The following is a 24,145-nucleotide window of genomic DNA, read 5'->3' on the forward strand; positions in this document are numbered from 1 at the left end:
GTGACTGCGATCAAGAAGGCGGTTCACCACGGATTGGTCCCTGCATTGCACAGCGCGGCGGAACAATCCGTTCAACGGCCTACGGGTCATTGACAGGCGTATTCTTTGGCACTTCTCCTTTTGGAGCTTTTATTTCCTTTTCATCAGTTCTTGGGCCAGTGGCCCGAGGGTGGAGAAGAGGACGTAGTACTTAGTAGACAGCAGTTTAAGTGGTGGCATTTTACCAGCGAATAAGATGCTTAGCATTGCATGACGGCAGTAACTACCGACTGGAAGGCAATAATATCCGCGTTGAAGGTCGTACTCTGCTTGGGTTGCTAAGCCACGGTCGGTGGCCTATGACGTTGCGGATGCTGGGTCGCCACCCCGACGTATATAAGTGAACAATATTGCAGCCCGTTACTACCTACAATATCTACTACCTGTCTATCATACTTGAAATAAACCCTTCTCTTTCCTCCCATCTGTCCTTCTGACAGAAAGTGATACCAAAACAATATCCAATCCTTCTGAAAATGCCACACAAAGATACCAACTCGTTGCCCAACGGCACCAACAGCACAGACGGTACCTCGGATTCTTCCGCCAACCGCCTCGCAGCAACGGGAAATACCCTCGGCGCGTCCGCCTTTGGCACAGGCATGGACCAGAACAGTGGCACGATACCCGAATACTTGTCCACGGGATCGGAGGATCTCAGGCCTTTGAGCAAGGAGGAAGCGGAGAGATTGTACGAGGAGAGAATGGAGGAGGAATATGCGAAGCGGGAGGGTGGTGCTTAATTGGTTGCTTTGATTAATATTGATCTCTACGGAGTACTGTGTATATATATATCAGATTGACCTGCATATTCACCATGAAATTGGAGTAAATACATCAACTTCACATTAATCAAGTAAAAGTTGTTGTAAGTACTATGAGTGTTACTCGCACCATAGTATATATATATATATTGAGGCCAGGCGAAGCAACTTATATGTATGTTGAAAGAGAAAAAAAAAAAAACACACAGCGACCGACGCAACTCGAACCCGTCACCTCCCCAACACCATATACTACACGAAGACACTCCTACCTCCATATGAAGTCTGTAAAAGTTGCAAAAAAAACTGGTAGCTTCTCTTTGATTGAGCGTGTCATCCTTAGTGCAGGGGCCATGCTAATCTTCTCTGTATCGTTTCAAATTGACCAAATGCCCGAAGGCAATAGTTACCTCTTAACAATGAATTATATAGGAAGAGTGGGTGTTATTCTACGGTCCTGATTGGCCACTAAGCGAGCCGCCGGGAACACCAAAACTGCCAGCCAGCCTTCACCCCGCGCTGTTTGCCTGAGGACGCACAGTGTAGTAAGTAGTACGGAGGGTCGGTCGTCGTGGTTGCGATACGCACGGTCTACATCGGTCACTGTTGAGCACGAGCAGGTTCAGTCGATAATGCAAGGACGGAAGATAGCAATGTCTGCTGTGTATGCTCGTCGGCTCATCGTCAGAATGGCACGGATTGTCCTCTGGCATATGCGCCTTAACCTGGCATGTCAGCAATAGTACTAACTCAATGGGAAGCGCAGCTCTGCCACAAGAAAGAAGTAAAATGCAACTTGCAATGAAAGAAAGAAGAAAGAAGCAAAAACAAGCATAAGCCACCATTTGAGATATTATTAGCACTCGAAGTTATGCTCTGATGCTCAAGAATAAGGTGGAATAGAAGAAGAGAAGAAATAAGGCGAATAGATACTCCTAGTGGCAGTCGAGGGTGGCCCCTCCTATTCCTCTTACGGCGAGATCGGCTATCGGCCAGCCCCAACAACACACCATCTGGCGGAGTACTTCAGTGTAACCGATTTGCAACTAGAAGCCCACTACGTATGGTTAAGCATATTTTGCACGACGGAGTTTCTATAATGCTAAAGAGTACGTCATTAATGTTACGAGCTGGACAGCCTTGTGTTTGGGATCAACTCAACCACACCCCCCAACGGCGCAGCTGCGCCGGATCTACGGAGTAGATGCCCACGATTTACCACGCACGGCATCTGCCTTCCTTCTCTTCTCTCTTCTCTCTTCTCTATCATTATATTTATGATACAAGTCTACAGTGAAGCAGATTTGAGTACGAAGAGGTGCTATTTCCTCTCCAAATTTGATATGCACTGCTACAAATCCAGGTCCCGGTGTCTGGCCACAACGCAGATCGCTGCTTTTGGCTCGGAGTTATCTTATAACGTGCAATTGCAGGCAGTGAGGCTGCCTAAGTAGTCCATAGAAGGCAATGATAGATAGTAGCCTGAATATATAATTTACTTCTCCCACAGTCCTCTTCCAATTCTTCAAACATCATACCCTCCCCCCTCGCATCAATAACCTACCAATCACACCCGAAACAATTACTATATCATAGTACTATCATACTACCAACCAAAATGCGCTTCACAACTCTCTCTGTCCTACTTCTATCAACCCTAGCACTAGCAACCCCAGATTACGACCCGGCCATCGAAAAGCGAGACGACAACACCGACTCAGATTTGGCCAACCCTCTAAGTAACCTGTATACCTACCCACTTACCTACCTACATATTCCTTACTCTCAACCCCATCTATATCTAGCTAACAAACCCTCAAATCCCACAGAGTCAACCCAACAACCACCACCACAATGCCCACGCTCTTCCCCGAAGTACCTACCTCCATCAGATCCGACCTCATCACTGAAGTTCCGACCTCTGTCATCTCCGAGATGACGAACCCGACAGCTTGGTCATCAGTCGCGAGTGAGTGGAAGAACGGAATCATTCCGTCCTGGTACAGTAGTCTGAATGGGGATGTGAAATCGTACTTTTCGACGGCTTTTGAAACGGCTTCGCCTTCCACCTCGTCTTCGCATGGTGGTGCTGGGCCTGTGGCTCCGAAGGCGACGGGTATGGCGGGGATTATGGGTGCTGCAGGGATTTTGGGGATGGCGATTGTTTTGTAGGTTAGTTGGAGTGGAAATGTGTATATATATTGTCAAGACGAAGGGTCAAATATAGTATGGGTCTGATCTATCCAGGGCTCAAGAAGATGGTGGTCAGAGACCACGCAGGAAGAAGAGGAGGTAAATTGATCAGCTGACTCTGGCTGGAGTGAATGTCTCAACAGTATCTCGATTAGCCTGCATGTAACGACCAATGAATATAAGGCGGTCTGAATGGGTTCCAAAAATGAGTGTGGAATCTTAAATGAGGAACCCCTGGAAACCTTCCACTGGTCGCTATTCATCAGAAAGCCATAGAATCTTGTCCTTGCCGAGGCAGTCCCATCCATCCTCCACCTTTATTCGATGTTCAATAGCAGATAGAGAGACCAGATGGCCCTCGGTGTCAGTCTCTATGTGATATAGCTCCTGCACCGTGCTCACATATTTGCCATTTTCGGAAAAGTGAATGTAGCGCCCAGTGACACCATCGATGGAACAATGCAGTTCCCACGACGGTACATCCCACAAATCCAAGGTGAGCTTACCACAGCTCTTGGAAAGCACAGCAAGGGTCATATCGTTCGGCGAAAAAGCCATCCTCATATTTGAAAAATATGATGTTCTCAGGTAGTTGTGCTTCCCAGTTGAAAGTTCACGAATGCCGACTTTCGTATGGTCAGTGAAGATAACAGGTGACCAATGTGGGAGACTCTTAATGATTTCAGCTCAAACGAGCCGTCGAAAGTCTCGATTTTCTTCCCCGAGATTGGGTCCCAAGCTTGGAACTGCAGGGTGTCTAGGGCCCATGTAATGACCTTGCCATCCGGTTGGAAAGCAGCCTTTATACTGGCGTAATACTCAATATCTGAATCGTCGACATCTAACTCCAACGCCCGAATAAATTTCCACTGTCTGTGTCCCAAACCATGATTATTTCTTCCGCAAATGCTGCAACAAGGCGGCCGTCGCCAGAGAATCCAGGGCCAGTAATGGGATTTTTGAGAGCCTCGAGCTGGTTCTGTGGAGTGCCTGTGGGGAAATCTCAGAGGGTTGCGCCGTCAAGCGTGACCAAGAGAACCAAGTTGGTCTTACGGGGCAAGGGATGAATAGAAAGAATTGAGGAGGTATGGGAAACAGTTTGAGTCTCCATTGCCGACCCGTAGATCCCACAGGCATACAATGCCATTGTCTAAATCAGAGATTAGCTCGCCATTGGGAGAGAACGCAAAAGTATGAACACGATTAAGGTGATGCCCTAACTTCACTGAAGCGCTGTTCCAGAGTTTAGTTGTGCCATCCCAGCCGCAAGAGGCGACAAATTTATCATTGCATGAGAAATCTACTGACAAAGGGTAAAAGTTCTCTAGACTGTAAACTAGCGAACCACCTTTTACATTCCACACGTTGACCTCGTCAAGGTAAGAGCACGATGCTAGCAGGTCATTGTAAGGAGAAAAGGTTAGAGATTTGATAGGACCCTCACACATTTTTGATTTGGGATTGCACTGCCCTACTCATAGCCGTGTTCCACAACCTCAATATACCTGTATCAGTCCCAGTTGCAATTATCTGGCCGCTATGTGAGATTACTGATGCCATAAGACCACCAATATGACCTTTCAGCGCCTGATGAAACGTACGGTGGGCAATATTCCACAGCCCTAACGTGTGGGGGTTGGTGGGCATGTCCTGTACGAGCACTGCCGTGGGGTGCTCAAGTGTTACTGGTAGGACGATGCTATGATATAGTGGTTGGCTTGCGTATGGTTTGGCCATATTGGATTAAAGTTGGGTATACTGGCAAGAGTATTGATTGGCAGGCATAGAAGGATTTGTTATTGACTTGAAGTACCTCACACTGAGACATAATTCTAAATATCATATACTGCTGTGTAGGAAGCCAGTAAACTGCAAAATGCTCATCATTGATCAAATACATATATATATTCAACTGACCAGAGATGATCCAGGTAGAAGCGGCTTAACCATAGCAGTCACGCCATTACATAACTACTTAGTACACTGGGAATGACTGAACCATTACTCATTTCCTCACTACTCCGGGATTGTACTTGAGAACATATGTTTCTGTCATCGACTGAAGGATATTGACGATGATTGCTTGTTAACACTTCTCTCTCTATATGCGGATAGATGTCTTCTTTCTTGTTTCCAGAATCCCACATCAGGGGCTGCGGTGCGAGCTAAGTAAGCTTACTCCACTGGTAATGAAGCATCGCAAACTTAATGACCTAAACCCGAGATAATAGTGGGCGCGGCCTTCGGCTCAGACCTGCCCTCGGTCGAAGGCGGGTCAGAACGTTTAGTGATCTTCGTTAGGTGGATTCAATGATATTCAGGGCGAAATCCCAAATATTGAGAGTATCTCAACGTCATCCGTATAGTTTTTCTGACGAATAAGCCCAAGTAAGCAGTCTGACGAGAGATGCCTGGCGGATCCTCGGTCTCTCTCCCAAGATTTCCCTCAATTCCAGCCATGGAACGTATAACCCGAACCGGCAAGCTTCATTACAGTGATTGTCGGAAGACTGGCCCCATCGAAGCCAAGCTCCATGGACACGGCACAGCTATGAAGGCGAAACCCCTAAAACAGATCGCCCTTCACTTACGTCAACTTGCTCAGCAGTGCAGCAACAACAGACAAGTGCACAATGCTACACAGCGTGCCGCGTCTCACCCTGAAAATTTCAGACTGGTGTTGAGCATTGGCCTCCTGGTCAGATATTAGCTGCATCGCCACACCTACTTTGCTGGTGAAATCGGTGTATTCCCCCTCTCGGACTGCTCTCAATTCGCATCGGAGACCGACAAGTCTGCATCCGAGTGCGTAATCGAGCAGCGACCTTGCTGCATCTGGCCAGTCAGTGTCCTGGTAAATGTCAGCGGTGCTTTGTGAAAGCCAATCAATACCGGTGTATTGGCTTAACCCCGAGGGGCTGCTGGAGCTTTGCGCCGAGATCTACACCCGCTGACAATTACGCGGCTTGTGATTGGCCCGCGCCAAGGCAGCCTGGAAGGGTCTGGAGAACAATCAGAAAAAGTCGATTCTGGCTGCCACAGGGGGACTTTTCTTATAAATATCAGTGCTTCCAGAAGATTTTTTCTTCTAGCTGAAACCGTCATTCAGATCAACTTCTTGGAATCGATCAAGCTTCTTTCTATCACGCCTGGACTTTGTTTGTCTCGTCCAGCTTCGCCGTCTCTCGAGAATCCCTCAGCCTTACCGGAATTGTTAAGAGGGTCTAGATTCGGCCACCGACTCCGGCTTCTGACGTCAGGCCTGAGGCAGCCCGCAGCAGCCCAGTCAATCTACAATGGCGCTATTATTTCTGAAGCAGAAGCTCTTCCCGAGCGAAAAGCAAAAACAGGCCCTTCCATATGGTATGCTCGCCTACCAATGGATAATGCAATACGAGCTGGACTGACCAAACCAGGCAAACCACTGCTTTCCAATGAAGATTCCGATGCTCTGCCGACCGAGCAAGACCTCGAAGCTCAACGGTCTTACTCTACCTTCCGCGCCTCATCTCCCGTTTCCGACACCGACAGCACCGCCGCCAGCACGAGCAGTTCGCGATCTCGAATCAACCCACGCATCGTATCCGATGCCATTCTAGGTTTATCAGATGGCTTGACGGTACCGTTTGCGCTGAGTGCTGGTCTCTCGGCGCTGGGAAACACTAAAGTCGTTGTGCTTGGTGGTTTGGCCGAATTGACCGCGGGTGCCATTTCCATGGGCCTGGGAGGATATGTCGGTGCGAAGAGCGAAGCGTGAGTTCCCTACTCGACTCTGTATCTCTCAATCAATCCTAACAGCAAACAGTGAATCTTACGAAACCACCGTTCGTGAAGCAAAAGAACTCATCGACACATCACCAGCCGAAACAAGCTCCATCGTCCAGTCCATCTTCGCTTCCTACCGTCTCCCCGAAGATGTCATCAACCAGATTAACATGTCCCTCCACTCCTCTGAAGACCGCCTCCTCGACTTCCTGGTCAGCTTTCACCACAAGGAATCCGAGCCTGACTGCAACCAGGCCTGGATCTCTGCCATCACACTCGCGCTCGGCTACTTCGTGGGAGGTTTCATCCCACTCATCCCATACTTCATCGTCGACCAAGTAATCGTGGCCTTGTACATGAGCATCGGAGTCATGGCAATCACGCTGCTGGCCTTCGGATACATCAAGACATGTGTGGTGCGCGGCTGGTCCGGGCGCGACAACGTTGTCGCAGGCATCAAGGGAGGAATACAAATGTGTTTCGTGGGCGGAGTAGCAGCCGGAGCAGCGATTGCCTTGGTCCGGTTGATCGACACCGGCGGAGCGTAATCTCCCAACTCCAAAAGTTAACCATCCCATTATCTCATGCCATAACGACTGTACATTAATAGATACCACAACCACCATTCCATAGAGCGGCTCTGACCACAAAACAAATTCTAACTCTAATCAATATCCAAAATACTTATTCACAAAGTAACAGTCCTATATGAAACAAATAGATATGTGGACCGGAATCTAACCCATCAAAGCCTCCTTGACCAATTCATTTGCCTCTTCCCCCATCTGCAACTCCAATGCCAAACCCCTCCCCCGTTCCGACATCTTTCCCCAGGTTTTTCTCAAGATCTCCACCACCTTCTTCCTCTCATAGTTTTCTTTGAATTTTTCAAATTGATCATCCAAAAACACCAAACACGCCACATCCTCCAGAATCTGTGCCTCCGCATCCTCCCCTCCCTTCAACCCTTCCTTGCGAATCAACCGGCCCACACGCTCCGCTTCCGCCGCCCCAATGCCACTCTCCAGACACACCTGTACCGCTATCTCAGCCTGGCGACGCGCCACCGCCGTCCGCCAGGAATAATACCCTACTTTACCATCGGGGTAAGTACTGCGGGGTACCTCCCAGCGCTTGAGGTGCTGGGCGCGGATAGCGAGCTGGAGGGTCGGGGAGGGATGCGGGGTGTGTTTGTATAGGTAGCTGGTCATTTTCTCGGCGTAGTGTAGTTCGTAAGGGATGTCGGTGTTGGAGACTTTCGTGGGGTCTTCGGAGTGGAGGGCGTCGATTCGAGTGAGGGCGGTTGTGAGGGGGTCCATCTTGACCTCTTTATTATGGTAGGCAGTTGGATCGGGAGGGTAAGTTGTGATTGTGGTGGGTATTTGGTTAATTTATATATAAAATATGTAAATGGGATGTAAGAAGGTTGGATTCGTACAGGGAGTAATCTGTAGAGAAACACTGTAGTTAGGTTATGATTTATCGATTTATTGAATTCCGACCTCGGGGTTGCCTTTGCGGTTCGGTGCACTTGCATCAAATACCGGCTGCGGGATTGGCTGGCGGGTCGGCATTTGGGTGGGTTCGATTCCTTTCTGGGTTATGTGAGGGTGGGTGGGGGGCGCTGATAAGCGATAAGGAAGTACACCCCACATGTTGGGTTGGGTTTTGGTGAGTTTGATATTCAGTCATTAAAGTATAGTATATGTGGTAGATGCAGGGTTGGAGGAGTCTCCGCGGAGATGTGGCTGATTTTAGGGCATAGAGTAGTTATGTTGTTTCTTTGTGTAATCGTTTTCCGATGTCCTGGGTTCTGAGCTTTTACCTGCCCTTTTGAATGCATGCATATGTTTGGTAGACATGGTGCTAGCTGATGAATGAAAGTGATATTGATGCGCAGAGAGAATATAAGAATCTGGATTATTTTCATGATCCGAAGAGCCGTGAATGCACAAATGATTTGGTAGGATGAAACTCTATATGCATCTTTTGTTGCTCCGTGGTAGATACTCATGTACTCTTATGATTATTCTCGAAGCTAGTGTATGTGAAGGGAGTCTCACTTTAGTCATACCTAAGCGAAAAGCCTATATTTTCTGGACAGTATATTGCTAGTAGCATACCTCTCGGTCTGTCTGGTATCGGAGTGAAGACCTAAGTTGCCTGGCGGTTAAGGCACTCCTGCCACTGGATGGAACAGTGCCGCTATATCATAAAACATAGAGTATCTATGCTTAACAGTGTCAATAATTCGAGTGAGCGCTAAAATCTAATGCTATATATATATATATATATATAAAAGACAGCTCACACTAGTATTCGTGTATAGTGTATAGGCGAAGCATGGAGATGACTGTTTGCAGGTATCATCATCGTGTTAAGCAAGCCCCAGTAGCTATCACAGCAAACATCCCTACTAATCTTACCTCCTAGCCATCTGCCATGTTATGCCTACATTTCATGGCTATAAAGCAGTCCTAGAAAGACTATCCTCTCATCGACAAAGTACACCACTGAGACAGAGAGCCAAGTATTATTGCAAGTCAAGATGCCACTATCCATTATTGCAGAAAAGCGGGATATGATCAGCCAGCCAACCTTCTCCAATCATCTTCTATCTACACTTCGTACTGCGTAATTCACCTTTCATCTTCATACCAACAGTGTCACGGATTCTCTTTAATAGCTGCGGGGTTATACACAAGGTGGGTACTTAATCTATTCTAGAGATGTGGCAAAGTCCAATAATAGTCTGGTTCATCACATCAACCCCGCTTCCACTGCGGATCTTGATATCACGGATGAAGCGAGGATATGCTGCCAGATTCAGCTTCCGGAGATTCCGATTGCAATTCGGAAATACGGATTGATTGATTTTCATCTTTCAAACAATCGGTACAAACGAGCGGTAGTTTTGACAGGCGTATCAACCTCGGCATCGAATAACACAGGGTCTATAAACACTCCAGATCGATATGATGCAACTGCTACTGCGTGCGGGGGGTGTATCCCATCACGGATATAACCTCACTCTATAATTGCAACAGACCAGAGCATTGCATATACAGTACAAGTCTATATAAAAACTCACACATCCAATTCTATCCCAGCAACAAAACCACCCCAATATAACAACTAACACCCTCAATAACCCCCCAATTACATCCAACAATGCTCCAAACCCACCAACACACCTCCACCCCCAAAGGCCTCTCCTCAATAACCACCCTCCTCACCACCCCTAACGCATCCCTCCTCATCGACCCTCCCTTCCTCCTCACAGACGCCGAATCCACCATCCACTGGATAAAATCCCTAACACCCCACGCCCCCTCCGCCATCTTCCTCACCCACCACCACCCAGACCACTTCTTCTCCGCGAATCCCATCCTAGCCGCGTTTCCCAACGCCAAATTCTACGCCGCCCCTTACGTCTGCTCCCGCATCAACGCTGAATACGACCAGAAAGTCAAATACTGGCCGACGGTGCTCGGGTCGGACGCCGTTCCCGCTAAGCCCAGCAAGCCGGACCCGTACTTGTCCAGCTTCTTCATGCTGGATGGGAGTCCCGTTGTGCTGTTGGGTCCAGTGCAGGGTGATTGTGTGGATCAGACGGTTTTCTGGATCCCAGAGTGTAGGACGGTGGTTGCCGGTGATGTTGTGTTTGGGAGGAGTGTGCATGTTTGGTTTGTTCCACCCCTGCTCCCTTACTCTTGAATTCATTTGTTGTGGGGTGGAAATCCACTTCCAGTTCTTTACATTGTTGGATAAGGTTTCGGAAGGGGTATTCCTGGATGAGAGTTATTGGCTGGCTTATACTATCTATCTATCTACATTCTGATCTTACACCTACTTATGTAACATATAACTATACTATAGGGTCGAAGAACTCGAATCCCCCGCTCTCGTACACGCATGGCTCAAAACCCTCGACATGATCGACCATCTACACCCAAAGAAGATCATCCCAGGTCATATGGAAGCAGGATGGGAGTTGGATGTCAAGGCGGATATAGACCACACGAGACGCTATCTACACCTGTTTGCGGAGAAAGTCGTCTATGCTTCTGGCAGTGGTGGCAGCGGTAGCAGCAGCAGCAGCAAACCTTCCGTGCAGGAGCTATATGATACCTTCAAAGAGGCGTTTCCTGAGTGTCGGGAGAATCTGGATTTTTTTCTAGGACATATGGCGAATCGGTTTGGAGAGGGAGGGAGAGTATGGGAGGAGAATCGGCATGAGGACGTTGGGGGGAGGACTTTGGAGGAGTTGAATGGGTATCGGTTTGGGTGATTCCTTTTTTTCTTTCTTTTCTTTCTTTTCTTTCCTTTTTTTTTTTTTTTTTTTTTTTTTTTTTTTTTTTTTTACCTTCTCTCTGATGCAATTCTCTACTTGGTATAGAGGGTGGTGTTGGGTAGACAGTATGGATTTGTATCTACTGGTAGCAAGGGGGTGTACATATGGGTGAGGGTGGGTGTCAAGGGAATTACTGCAGTGGTTTGCTTCTATGCTTCCAGCTCTTATTTATTATCCGTGATGGGACTGAACTACCCACGTTTAACGTAGATGTCATTCCTATCCATCTAGTATTGTATCACACAAGCATCGTCGATGCTAAGCTAGAATCCTGTACTGTCACGCCCAAGCAATCCGCCGCACATCAACATACTCGAAAAAAAGAAATACATGCTCTTCCAGTGGCGGCCGACGGTCCATCTGGCACAAGAGAGAAGAAAAGCTCAAAAGCTGGCATCGGAGTCTGTCGACATGGCCAGCAGTAAACACAGCGAAAAGAAAATTGTCATTACAACTCCAGCTCCCTGTCAATCAGGAAGCACATAGACAGAATAGAGTGCAAGCAAAGAAACAGGCAAAAACCGTGCCGCAACAAATCATGGCTCCTCCAACGCCGTCCCATTGTGAAAGCCGGGTATATCCAGCACCGTGATGCAAAATTTGTACGGAGAATTAACAGATATGGCGAGGACATGACCATGGGTCTGCTGAACCTGTCCAGCAACTCACAATGCCAGACATAGATCCAACAGAGTCTAGCCCTCACCTTTAGAACAAGGACCCTATGCATGAAGCAAAGCCAAGAAGGCAGAGAAAAGAAACGAACAAGCCACAAAGCTTTTCATCCCATCAGGTTTCCGTCCCGTTCGTTTACCTGGCCCCGATCCCAAACATACCAAACCCGTAACTTCCACCTCGGTCAGGTAGAGGGGTAGATATCTTCGAAACGTGGTCCTTTTCGAAAAATAAGCGAATGTGATCAGTATGTTAGAATGCCATTTCACCGTCCGAACGCCCTACCTTCTTCCGTTTTTTCTTCCCCATGCCTTCACTGTTTGAATAAAATGCCCCATCGTCATCGTCGTCTGCGTAACCTTCGCCGTATCCAACAAAGCTGTTGTCGTCGTAATGCCGTTTACGTCCCCTGCTGGGCCGGGCTCGCTCTTGGTCTGAAACAGGCGCTGGGGTTCCATTCGGTTGGGAAATCCGGACTCCATTGGGAGGGGGTGCGACGCCCTTTTTGCTGGCGTCGCCACCGGCGTGTTTAGATGGCTTCTCGTGGCCCAGAACATCTTCCCAATACTCATTGTTCGGTACCGTACCCGGCTCCATTTTCATGGCCCTCATCTGCAAGTTATGCAGCGCAGAGTCCATGTCCGCTACCTTGATCTCCTTCCCGAACACCTTCTGGTTTTGCCATTCTTCCTCTGGCCACATGGTCATGTGCCTAAGGCTGCCGGGCGCACCAGGCTCAGTCTTCACTGGCTTGTTCCTCCCTGCGAGTCCCAAGCCCTTCAGTTTTCCTTCATAAGATTTCCTGAGCCTGTTGATCTTCTCGCCCGTTACAGGATCCATCCGAGCAACAGACTTTGCCACTGGACCTAATCCGTAGAGTGAGATGAGGTCTAGCGACGGATCCGGTCCAGTCGCAATATGGGCTGTACGTTCATAAAGCCACATGTGTTAACAAAGCTCAATCCAGAAATGAGGTGGGAGAGAGTGCATTGCAAATTGTGGCAACAGCCATGCCAAGGACTGGGGAGCTCTTACAGCTTTTGCAAACATGAAAGGCAGACGAAAAGTTCTTCTGCAGGGATTCCAAGCTTGGCTCACTGCGACTGGATGAAGCCGGCGCCTCACTATCGATATCCATAGCGTCGCCTCCATTGTTCGCAGCAAAATCGCGGACTCCAACTTCCATATTTATACCTTCTGTATGCCGGTCATGATCTGTCCGTCTGTGTTCCGCCTGCTGTATGGCCGCGGCATTCATATTCGCTGCTTGCGCACCAGTGTCTGGAGCTGCCGAGCCCATTGACTTATCTGTATGTTCAGAATCATCGAAGGAAGTCGCACCCGGGAAGTGCCCGCTCACGCTGCTGGCCGGCGTCGGAAACGAATTCGCCGTACCTACCGTCGGTTGTTGCGAGGCTTGAGTGGACATCGGAGCGGAAGACGGGGGTGATGAGAGAGTTGCGGATTGAGAGGTCGCCTGGTTAGGTGATGCTTGCGAGGATACAAAGTTGGTGGCATAGTTCTGGGCGCTTACCGACATCAACGGAGGTGATGTCGGAGTCTGTGGAATTCGATCGGACAAGGGAGCTGGCAACTGGTTCTGCTTGAGAGCTCCTGCGGCGGGAGACGATGGTGATGGAGGTCCTACTCGAAATGATGCCGAGGAGGCGCGATCAGACATCGAGGACGGAGTGCAGGGTGACGAAAGAGGAGGTTGGCCTAAGCCTGGGCAGCCCGAGCCTCGCGAAAGGGAGACCTGAATCGAAGATCTTCAACACAGCAGCAGATCACAGCAGATTCAGACTAGTATCAAGACGAGGATATGGGGAGAAACGCCGGTCGAGGTGCGCTCAAGCGGGCGAGCAGGACGTTCCACGACCGTCTTAAAAGTCACACATTCCAATGAAGCGACACAGCACTGAGGTGAAATATCGAACAGCACCAGGTAGTGAAGAATAGACCAGCGAAAGAGTGAATGGCGTGGTCTGTGGGTTAGGTCGAATTCTGGCGGGGTGGGTAGAAGTTCGAGAAAGCGCTGGGATGGGAAACCCTTGGTCCGCAACTGGAGGAGAAACGGACGGCGAGATGTTGGATGACGGCAAGAGCCCCGGGATGGGCACGTGACGCGCCCTCATTTCTTCGATCTTCCCTCTTTCGGCCTCCGCGCCCGTATTTCGGTATCAATACGCGCTAACAATACCGATACTCGGGCGTATTGTCGGGTAAGATACGGAGTATGCATCGGTAACGGACATTCCCTCTTTTTCTTCCCTCACTCTTTCTTGTCTTTCTAGACCAGGTCAACTAACTACCTGCTTACCGTATTCGCCCTGTTGGCCATCGCAGGTTTGGCCATCTAGACATTTTTCCCCGTGGATGTGATCTATGTTTGCCACGACACGCATGGGCACAAAGCGCCTTACTAGCGGCTCTCATACCCCCCTGTTGGGCGCTGGCCTAAACCAGGAGAGAAAATAGTGGCAGAGCACCGCCCCTCGGAAAGTATTACCTGGGGTTATTGCATAGTTTCACCCGGAAATTTCCTTGCTTCTAGAACCATAACTACACTTGACCCATCTATAGAATATGCAGTTGACCTGCCTGAGGCGAGAGGGCTTTGTGGCCACTCTTTGACCCCTAAGCCATGTCAACACCTAAAGACAAAATAAAATAAGCTTATACTCTTCTACCAAAATCATTGATTGAACCCTTGAATCCCGAACTAGTGATCGGAACCGACTCGCTCCAAACACCCAGATGAACCTCATCAAATTCCCAACACGATGACCCTTGGGTATATTGAGATCCATAAATCCAAAATTATTATGGTAACACAATAAGAAGAAACGAACCAGATGAAGATGGCCCGTACAAAGAAAGCTCAAGAAACACGCTGATATGACTGAATCAAGAAGAGCGAGACGCTCTCATAGAAAGCTTTCAAAAACCATCAACATGTCAAGATTGGTAGAATGTTGCAGATTCTTGCACTAATAACTGCGCCGAGACGTCAGGGATGTTGTCTTCTAACGTTTCCATCAGCTCCATCTGCTCCTGGTGGCTGAGCGTCCTTCCTCGCCACGGGGGCATGGGGTAAGCGCCATTGGTGTATTGGGAATATTGATCTCCTATCGTCTCGATCCAGTTCATGGGATCGACCGTCGCATCGACATAGGCTAGATGACTAGCCGTCGTGGACGCTAAATTGAAATTGGGATCCCAGCCTGGCAAGCCCGGAACGACGGATGGGAAAGAATTGTAGGGAGTTGTCGGGTCGAACGATAAGTCTGCGTAGGAAGGTGTCGGTACATTGTAGGATTGGGGGGAACTGAATGAGGGTTGCGTGGTGGTTGATACGGATTGCGGAGTGAGTTGAGCATCCCAGGATGGGTGCTGCGCGGCCTTCAGTGATTCAGTGGCAATAGGTGATGAGGTCGACCCCTGGGAGAAGGAGAATGAGGGGTCTGCAGAAGGTCCCCTCGAAAATGTGCCGCCCGATACGCTGCTTTCGGGGATTGAAGAATTCGCTGCGCGAGCCCCATGTGAGGGGAATGATGCCGACGTACTTGCAGGGCTAGAGACGGATAGCGGTGTCGTGACATCCTGCGAAGATGACGGAGTTGCATGATTAGACGGCGAATGGACGACGAAAGACTCTTCGGTAGCATATGCGCGAAGGCAAGCAGCAACCAGGCTCCTATAGAGTACCAAGGCCGATTCAACACCAGGCCATCTCTGTGCAGCAAGAACAATAGCCTCCAGGGCCACGCCGAGGTGACCTTTGACTTCGTCAATAGGGTGTTCTCTGCGAATGTCAGGATAAGAGAGAGACCAAAGGATAGTGTTCAAGGCCATGAAAAGTGACTGGGTGAAAATCCATGTCAAATCAACGGATCCTGTTGCGATTTGTTCTCTCTGCATTGCTACGTTGAATACGGACGCATCATAGCATTTTCGCGCAGCCTCAACGGAAGGCTCCGGCACTTGGGGAGAAGGCCGGAACATAAAGACAATCATCGTGTTTCGTCTTCCATGAAACCTATTGAAAGCCACATATAGATAAGCACCCAGAAACAAAGAAGCTAGTCGGGAATTGTCCTTACCATTTTTGACTCAAGCCACTACCCCCATCATTTTTGGGACACGAAGCTACCCAGTAATCGATCTTCTGAAGCATTTGCGAAAACCACGGGTCTTGGTCGTCGACTGGTACATCGCGCTTATTCAGGTAGAGCGTCCGTCGAATCTCTGCTTGGAGCAGCCGCATCTTCAGGAAGTGAATAGCTATGCACTTGGGTAGGATTATTTTCGCTCCTGGTAGGAAGCCATCCGCAGTGATATACTTGTCCTCCACCGGCTCGAAGAACTTGACGTTGATGTGATCGTGACAAACGGAGTAGCAATTCGGGCGACCAAGGCTATGGGAAAGACCGTACTCCATGGATATGACAATCCAGAACAGTCTTCTTCGCATATCAATCTCTAGAGGGTCCAAGGTCTGCCCGCTGGGAGATTGAGTAATGGTCGCTTCATCGGTAAGCCCTAAATCTTGACATAACTTGACTGCCATTCCTACGACCCAATATGCCGCTGTCCTTGTTGGCGTGAGCATGGAGTATTGAGCAATCAGGGCAAGGCATTGCAAAGATCGAAGGTCCATTCGTTTTAACGACGGTTCCAAGTATGGCAGCGCCGCAAGGTAATAACTGTCCGCCAAGCCTGCGTAAGCAGTGCTCATCTTTTGCATGCTGATGGCTATCACCATGCGTAATTGGAAATTATGGCAGGGATCATTAGACCCGTTAAGCACCTCTTCGGCTTCTTCGCGGAAGGTAGGCTCGTGCAAGGTCGGAAGCATTGCCTGGGCTAAACGGCAAGTCAACCATGACTGTACAGCTGCATAGGATAGAATGCGAACGTACCCTTGACTACAAAGACATCAATAAGTCTGTATGTTATGTGTCTTGGTGGTAAAGTAGGCTGCGGCGTTGAACTGATCATGGGATACACCTTTGACGTTGGCTTGGAGCTCTCTTGTGCAAAGGCATCTTTTATCTCCTGCGCTGTCATTTCAGGAACGACGTCTTTGATGCTTTTGGAATCTGTATTTTGCTTGGCCAGTTCCATAACGAGGCGCGTGATCGCAATACCGCTGGACGGTCCCAAATATCTCGACTCGTCATTCTCCTTGAAGCGAATGCGACCTGCCCCGCGCACCATGAGCTCCGCGTCCGCTGCATGTTGAAACTGTCTCTCGACTTCAGCAAGCTCGCTCTCTAACCGACGAGCTTTTTCTCGGAGTGAGACAATATGATCCCTTGATAATGTCCTTTGAGACGCCGAATCGTAAAAGACACACTTGGCGTTGACGCGTTCGCATGGTGAGCATCGAGGGATTCCGGGATCACACCTAGATTTACGCTGTACAAGAGTCAGAATCTTTTTGTTTTCGAGCAAGCGAGATAAATCAAGGAGTACATGGTAGAGAACGCGGAATCACGTATAAACAAAGTCAGCGATAGAGTAAGAGACACTACGTACATGTCTGCACCGCGTACAAGCAGTCAACGTATGCGCAATCCGGCTATCAGGGGTATGAACAGACGGCTCTGAAATTGTTGATGGAGAGTCCGACCAGGGGTTGGTGAATTGTGGGCGGGAGCTTGAGGAGTTTAAATGTGTGGCCATTGTGGTATGTTGTGCAGGAGCACCCCTATATTAGGTTGACCGAAGGTTTGCAAGTTTAGCCGAAAGAATCATCAACGTTGCATTCTATGTATCGCATAAAGCCTTAGAAAATTGGGAAGCTTTTGAGAGGTCTGATCCGAGCGTCAGGCACACGCGACTGTGGAAATTTGAAGGGGCACTTGAGGAACGAGCACGTTCGACATGTTCAGGGTTCGCTCTGACATGCACCAGCTGCTAGGAGTAGGCGGGCAATACCTGCACAGATCTAGGGGTGGGGGGTCTTGTACAGGTTGAAGAGCTCAGCTAGCACCTCACACGAATTCCAACTCACGGTACCCGTTCAGACATTGACAAGAAACACAAGATATGCAGTTGCGAATTTGAAATGGGGCGCAAAGGAGGGGGTGAGGTGGAAACTGAAGTGAAGCAGGCCTCGGTCCACCTCCCGCCTGGATCGACGGCACGCTAAAGAGCGCCCCGATGACCGACCGTCGCACTTACCAGGACTACGGCCACCCACAGCTGCCCCTTGCGAACACTGGCCTCGAAATTGACGGGTGGGACAAATTCCACCCCGGTGGGCCTCTTTCTCCCCCTCCCCTCTCCTCCGTACCGGACAATTTTCTGAATGGAAATGATGGCTTCGCGATCCGTAATTCAGTCAGATTATTTTGAATTTCCGGTGGCTGTGAGAAAAATAGAGAGGGAGAGCTTATAGTAGGTCGGAAGTTTCACGGACACGAGGATACATATACTGATGACCTAGCACATAAGTAAAAAAAGTATGCATAACCTTTCTCGGGGATCTGCGGTGGCGGATGATCTAGTATCAATTACTACTGGGGTTCCTCTAATAATTTGGGAAGGGGGCAGTAGCAGTAGTAAATTACCAGTACTACCTATCTAGTACTATCAACTAGTTAGCCTCAGTCCTCTTCGAAGGTGAGGTGAGTCTGTAGGAAATAACACTGTAGGAGCCTTGAAGTCATTAAACTAGATGAGCCGCGCTCTTCGAGTACGCACAAAAATGAATAGTGTGGATGAGGTAACTATCGAAGAGATAGCCATCACAACTCTCGAGATAGTAAGCCTTACATCGGTTGGTTGCCTGCTTTGGTCGTACATGGCATCGATACTATTATTTACTTACTGCCATGACATAAGTACTACGGAGTAAATTCTGTCCTTTCTTTGTCAGTCCTAATTTCTCAGCAATAGTAAGTCCCTTGGCAAGTCTACTCGTCAACACTCTTTGCATAGTTGTAGTTCGGACCAGAGCCGACAAGTCTACCAACATATTATGGGGAGCCTCCAGAGGAATTCCGCGGGATTAAAATCCAGAGAGTCTAGCCCCCTTTGGGAGATATGGTAGATGGCATTCAAGATTAACATGCCATGGATGCAGAGTCGCGAAAATGAAAGAGGCGAAGAGGATCTTAACGCCATGGTCGGAACCGGTTTGTTGGTTCATCTGATCCAAGCTTCGGAAAGCTATCCCAAAAGGGTATATGGGTAAGCACGGGCGGGTGTCTGCAAATGCCTCTAATGAGTTAGAACTTCTGCTAGTAATTTGTGTTGATCAACTACTAGTTAGTAGTCACTACCGTCATGATTGATTTTCTGACTGAGGACTTCGAAGACTAACAACCCCGTATTGACTAGACTGCTCCTCAGTTCGAATGAATATGACGAGGATAGAAATACTGGGTGTAGCATTTCGCAACTAATACACCACACTCTGTTGGAAGATTGACTGGCTTACAGTACAAACGTCTACGAGCGGACAACAGAGGGTGTAAAAATTAGTTTAGCGCCCCGAACAACAAAAATTTAATGCAAGGATTCTGGTTGCATAATTCCAGCCACTGCGACATCGGCAGTTATTGCTACAGACAGACCTTCTGTTGCGACATATCATGACACTGACGAGCTCATAAAAACTGACTTATGTATCCCTTTCACGAATTCCGAGACGTCAGTGTGGACATTTTCTTCCCACCCCCCTGGTCAATCAGCACCTTTCTTTTGGGGAGGGGGGAATAGGGGGAGTAAGTAGGCACTACAATAGATACTAGTAGTAGTCCTATTTTCTGTTCTGGACCGGCCAAATGCCGGGTGTTGCAGCATGAAGATCACTAATACGGACACCGTACTAGCACCGGCTGACCGAAGCTTTCCCGCTAGATTATGCATGACACTCAAGCGGACGCCTCACAAGTAAAGTGTAGGGTGAGAGCTAATACAACGGATGAGGTAGATATAAAACTGCATACTAGGGCTGGATCTTGCTTCAACAAGCACAGCTCTGGTCCCGAGTGGTTTCCAAGAAATTTGCGTAGGGAGAAAAAATCCAGCCCCCATTGCGCGTGGGGGAGGTGGAGACCACTTGGGGGGCAATGAAAGGAGGGGCGTGAGCAGGAGCCAGCCTTGGAGCCAGCCTTGACCGGAAAATGTTTGTGTGGCACCCAATGACAGTAAGCGGTTCACAAGCAAAACCGTTCGGGCCAGATGTCCGTGGTGGTGCCGGTGGTGCTGGTGCTGCTTGGTGTCCGGGCGGGTGGTTACCTTACGAATTGTTTTGATAAGAAAGACACTTGAAGCCAACCCCTCCCTTCCCATTTTACCCATATCTAATTTTCAACAGCCACTGGTAGCCTCCAACTTGTCAACAATATTGCGAGTCTATCAACTGCTAGTATAGCCTGAACACTCGGAATTCAATCTCATTAAAAAGGCGATCAGTGAGCAACGAGAACGAAGGCTAATAGGGGAAGGCCCGCCAAACAGTCAACGACGACGACTAAGGTACTTTCTACTTGACTTTAGTACTGACTAGGTATACGGGGCTGACGGGTACGGTACGAACCCCCTCCTTCCCCCCCTGCTTTTGCACTAGCTCGTGACCCTAATTGCGTACCAGAGCCTGCGGTACTTGTCTTTTCCTCCCTTCCACCCTCTACGACTGGCTCATCTGCTCCCAGTCTAGGCTTAGTAGCAGCAGCACTACGATTTCCTGAGATATCGATACCTCTCGCTTAACGGTGATTTGTCTCTTACTTCTTCTTTTGAGTTTTTTATTTTTTCTGTTCCGACCTCTATACCCACAACGGTTGTACTGCTTGGGAAAGTTTAACACCCGTCAGCCCTCTCTGTACTCGGGGCAGTTTGAACCCCTCTCGCTACTTTGCCCGTTCAGCCAGCCTCCCCCGCCAGGTTTCGGGCTAACTTGATAGCGCTAGTGCCTGGTGAGTAATCTGCCTTTGAGTTCTAGTCCTTAAAGCCATATACATACCTAGGCAGGGCCACCAGCCAAGAAGAAGTCAAAAACGAAGGAAACATGGAGTTGAAAAGTTGTGTTTTCCCCAACTATCCTGCCGTCGTATATTAGTTAGATGACTGCAATACGCGCGATAAATCCGATGCGAGGAGCTCTCGCTGAACACCACTGAGTTCTTCCTGCATGCTAATAGTAACCGAACAGATATACGTCTGAGCGCCTCTTTTTCTTTTTAACAAAGCGACTTGTGCTGCTCATCCTTCCTTCTTTATCAACAAGGTAGGTACCTATTATGATCTGCTCATATTGTGCTGTCACGAGTTTAACAGCTTGGCCGACAGGGCAGGACTCGAGTCAAAGCTAGCCTTTCGACTGGCGAATAATCTATTCCCTCTCTAGTACGATATAGAGAATATGTATTATTAGCATGTCGGGTACCTCATTCTTGGACAGACCGCTCCTCAAAGTCAGTCGACCTGTGGCTGCTTGCTCAAGATGTCGAACGGCCAAAATCAAATGTGACGGGAAGCTTCCGGCCTGCTCCGCATGCGAAAGGGTTGGTAAAGCGAGCACCTGCTCTGGCGCAAGTGATGAATTTGCCAGAGGAAAGGAAAGAAGCTATGTCGCCTCTTTGGAGGGATACTGCGAAAGACTGGAAAAGAAAATTGCAGATCTTCGTCGCCTGAAAACATCATTATCTGTGGATGAAAGGGGTGTCGCCCATCAGAGTTCAATCACATCTATTTCCTCAGCAGGTGCTGTCGCACAGGAAGGTGGCAAAGAAGTCACTGACATCGATGACCTCGTGGGTGATTTTGGCTTCTTGTGAGTGGTCACTGAGATTAGCTTGATGCTTCTGGGACTGACATTGATCAGGTCCGTCAATGCGACTTCGAGAGACTTCCATGGGATTACTTCCAATACTTCTTTCGCCAACCTTCTTCTGTCCCTGTCACAAGCCGAGTCGATACCAAGACTACCGGCGCAGTCATTACCGCCGCGCAATGAAATACTGAACTTACTACAACATTATTTCGACAACATCTACATACAGCTTCCATTCTTCGTCGAAACGAGCTTCTGGACCTCTGTAGATGCGGTCTACCAAGCTGGGGGGCGCTTTGCCAAGCCTTTTGACAAGTGGATCTTGCATATGGTCTTAGCCACAGCGTCTGCGTCTCTCTCCCTCAAGATCGGTGATACCAGTCATCGCAGAGCGTTATCTCATATTTCAATGGCAATGAATCAGGCCGAGGACGTCATCCGCCCCGGTACTATAGCCGGTATCCAGTCAATCCTACTGCTTGCCCAATATTCCTTATTCGACCCCCAACACTTTCGCAGCTGGTATCTGGTAGGGATGGCTGTTAGAGTAGCAGTCGACCTAGGCCTACACCAGGACCCGCCTTTGGATGTTCAGTCAGCCTCAGAGCAGCTGGACCTGCGTCGCCGTGTCTTCCATTGTGTTTACTGCTTAGACAGGTATGTTGAATGATTCTAGACCCGTACTAGATACTTGAGCTAACGAAGGAACTCAATCTCGCTTCTGAAGAGGAATAAGCACTGCCTTTGAAAGAACCTTCTCGTTCTCAGACGAGTCCGTCGATGTTGCTTTGCCATCTTCTGCCACATCCTTAGGGGCTTCGCTAACCGAAAAGAGCCATATATTTTTACGGAGCTCAGAGCCTGCGTGGCACATTGTCAAAATCCGCCAGATACTGTCGGAGGGCTACCAGAGAAAATATTTCCATGAACACGAGACTTCTCTTCAAGCTCCGGCCTCGACGTGGGCTCTCTGCTCAAAAGCATATGAGTGGTTTGGTAAATTCCCGAGTAATGTACCAAACCACTTCCCTATCCTGTACCGGTTGGAGCTATCATACACGATCGTCGTGATTCTTTCTGCTAGCGACGAACCGACCGCACTATGTGATTACAGCAGAATTGTTCTGTTCCATTGCTGCATGCAGTACATTAACGAACTTTATGAGGTGCTGAAGAACCCTACTTGGTTGCCTTTGATGACCTTCCTGGATATCCAGAGGACGTATCAAGTTGGTCGACGATTCATACGAGATGTAACAGAAAACCAGGACCTTCTCTTGGACCCGTCGATACCCGCATTACCCTCCATCCCTCCGGAGACCCCGGAACAGCTGATATTGAGTGGTGAAGATTGTATGAGCTTTTACGCGCGCGCCTCGGAATGTCTTTTGCAGATCAACAATCTCCTCCAATATGGTGCAAGCAAGTGGGGAGCGACCGGTATATTTGGGGAATTCCAGCAAATGTCCGAACCCGCTCGGAGCCGTCTTTTACATGCATCGAACCCATACCTGGCGGGCTCTACAGCCTATATGGCTGGCTACTCTACGATGGTGCCTGCAGGAACAGGATACCTAGGCTTTGATATTGGATAAACTGGCCCTCGGCGAGGGCCAAGGCAAGGGATGTCTGCTTCATAATTCTCCAATAATGCCTTATTCTATGCCCTTGTGTTTTGGTAATATTGTATGATTTTTTTTTTTCTTTCTTTTTCTGGTTGCACATGTTATATGTGAGCGAGGTGATGTCGGATAACGATAGTACTCGGAGAAAAAGTGACCTTACCCTCTATGTGTATTGTATCTTGATCTTCCTTTTCCCTTCGCCTCTTACTCTGTGGGATGCCTTCAGAGATTGCATGTACTTGAATGACAGTCGGTAGCAGGGAGAACTTGGGCGGGCCCTACGAGAGTCTCCCGGTTGCGGATAAGTGCTGCAAGGGATGCGAGCAGCCACACCAAAAAGGCCGATCGCATCGGGCCATGTGGGTTAGCATCTCTCCGCTTTCCCCCAAAGCATTCGAGAAAATGCACGGGAACATCAACCTCCGTACTCAGTGTAGGTAGCTCGGGATTTGATCGTAAGCGATGCTGGCGCCCACCTATAGATCTACCAATCGTTCATTGGAGCAGACCCAGAGACAGTGTGGCTGGTGAAGATCGGAGCCAGTTGACCGCACTTATAAGCTTACGGTAGTACAGCTAGCAAGCTAGTAGGAGAGGGAAAGAAAGACTAAACGGGCTGAAAAGACACGCGTTAAGTATACGCTTGACATACTGAAATTTTTCTTTGGAGCCCTCCCTTACTTCTCGAGCCTTCTTGGAAACGCGTCCCCTTGGTTCCCAAATTTAGCACCAGGCACCGCACTCATACCGTAGCAGCGAAGTGAATAAATACATCGATACAGACAGAGCAGAGTAGATATTCGAAGGGCAGAGACACAGAAGCGAGAAGTGAAAGACTACTCGTGACGTCACAGTGATGCGTCGCGGACAATCAATCAGTCGATCTTATTACACTGCTTTTTCCCTACTAAAAGCAGTGTAGTACTCTGTAGCAGCAAGT

At 48.8% G+C, this 24,145-nt stretch overlaps 10 protein-coding genes across 10 annotated transcripts; 6 read left to right on the forward strand and 4 right to left on the reverse strand.

Annotated features, from left to right (window-relative positions):
• Positions 1-515: 515 nt before the first annotated feature.
• On the forward strand, positions 516-782 carry AKAW2_20858S (uncharacterized protein; the record flags this gene model as incomplete). Its single annotated transcript, XM_041685617.1, has 1 exon — positions 516-782. One exon carries the CDS (start codon positions 516-518, stop codon positions 780-782), a length of 267 nt encoding a protein of 88 aa, XP_041539684.1.
• Positions 783-2,421: 1,639 nt separating this feature from the next.
• AKAW2_20859S (uncharacterized protein) lies at positions 2,422-2,975 on the forward strand (the record flags this gene model as incomplete). The annotated part of the gene is made up of 2 exons (XM_041685618.1): positions 2,422-2,549; positions 2,633-2,975. The coding sequence occupies 2 exons, from the start codon at positions 2,422-2,424 to the stop codon at positions 2,973-2,975; spliced, it is 471 nt and encodes a 156-aa protein (XP_041539685.1).
• A 276-nt stretch (positions 2,976-3,251) lies between these two features.
• AKAW2_20860A (uncharacterized protein) lies at positions 3,252-3,533 on the reverse strand (the record flags this gene model as incomplete). Its single annotated transcript, XM_041685619.1, has 1 exon — positions 3,252-3,533. The coding sequence occupies one exon, from the start codon at positions 3,531-3,533 to the stop codon at positions 3,252-3,254; it is 282 nt and encodes a 93-aa protein (XP_041539686.1).
• Positions 3,534-5,403: 1,870 nt separating this feature from the next.
• On the forward strand, positions 5,404-5,706 carry AKAW2_20861S (uncharacterized protein; the record flags this gene model as incomplete). Its single annotated transcript, XM_041685620.1, has 1 exon — positions 5,404-5,706. The coding sequence occupies one exon, from the start codon at positions 5,404-5,406 to the stop codon at positions 5,704-5,706; it is 303 nt and encodes a 100-aa protein (XP_041539687.1).
• A 586-nt stretch (positions 5,707-6,292) lies between these two features.
• AKAW2_20862S (VIT1/CCC1 transporter family protein) lies at positions 6,293-7,309 on the forward strand (the record flags this gene model as incomplete). The annotated part of the gene is made up of 3 exons (XM_041685621.1): positions 6,293-6,359; positions 6,413-6,749; positions 6,802-7,309. 3 exons carry the CDS (start codon positions 6,293-6,295, stop codon positions 7,307-7,309), a joined length of 912 nt encoding a protein of 303 aa, XP_041539688.1.
• A 189-nt stretch (positions 7,310-7,498) lies between these two features.
• AKAW2_20863A (DUF4202 domain-containing protein) lies at positions 7,499-8,080 on the reverse strand (the record flags this gene model as incomplete). The annotated part of the gene is made up of 1 exon (XM_041685622.1): positions 7,499-8,080. The coding sequence occupies one exon, from the start codon at positions 8,078-8,080 to the stop codon at positions 7,499-7,501; it is 582 nt and encodes a 193-aa protein (XP_041539689.1).
• Positions 8,081-9,932: 1,852 nt separating this feature from the next.
• AKAW2_20864S (MBL fold metallo-hydrolase) lies at positions 9,933-11,052 on the forward strand (the record flags this gene model as incomplete). Its single annotated transcript, XM_041685624.1, has 2 exons — positions 9,933-10,447; positions 10,641-11,052. 2 exons carry the CDS (start codon positions 9,933-9,935, stop codon positions 11,050-11,052), a joined length of 927 nt encoding a protein of 308 aa, XP_041539690.1.
• Positions 11,053-11,925: 873 nt separating this feature from the next.
• AKAW2_20865A (uncharacterized protein) lies at positions 11,926-13,471 on the reverse strand (the record flags this gene model as incomplete). Its single annotated transcript, XM_041685625.1, has 3 exons — positions 11,926-12,009; positions 12,076-12,713; positions 12,826-13,471. The coding sequence occupies 3 exons, from the start codon at positions 13,469-13,471 to the stop codon at positions 11,926-11,928; spliced, it is 1,368 nt and encodes a 455-aa protein (XP_041539691.1).
• Positions 13,472-14,748: 1,277 nt separating this feature from the next.
• Positions 14,749-17,478, reverse strand: AKAW2_20866A (putative C6 transcription factor; the record flags this gene model as incomplete). Its single annotated transcript, XM_041685626.1, has 4 exons — positions 14,749-15,829; positions 15,894-16,656; positions 16,713-17,211; positions 17,332-17,478. 4 exons carry the CDS (start codon positions 17,476-17,478, stop codon positions 14,749-14,751), a joined length of 2,490 nt encoding a protein of 829 aa, XP_041539692.1.
• Positions 17,479-21,182: 3,704 nt separating this feature from the next.
• Positions 21,183-23,175, forward strand: AKAW2_20867S (Zn(II)2Cys6 transcription factor; the record flags this gene model as incomplete). Its single annotated transcript, XM_041685627.1, has 3 exons — positions 21,183-21,580; positions 21,632-22,237; positions 22,308-23,175. The coding sequence occupies 3 exons, from the start codon at positions 21,183-21,185 to the stop codon at positions 23,173-23,175; spliced, it is 1,872 nt and encodes a 623-aa protein (XP_041539693.1).
• Between the last annotated feature and the right edge of the window lie 970 nt (positions 23,176-24,145).

Source organism: Aspergillus luchuensis, chromosome 2 (assembly GCF_016861625.1).
Source record: "Aspergillus luchuensis IFO 4308 DNA, chromosome 2, nearly complete sequence".
Lineage (NCBI taxonomy): Eukaryota > Fungi > Ascomycota > Eurotiomycetes > Eurotiales > Aspergillaceae > Aspergillus > Aspergillus luchuensis.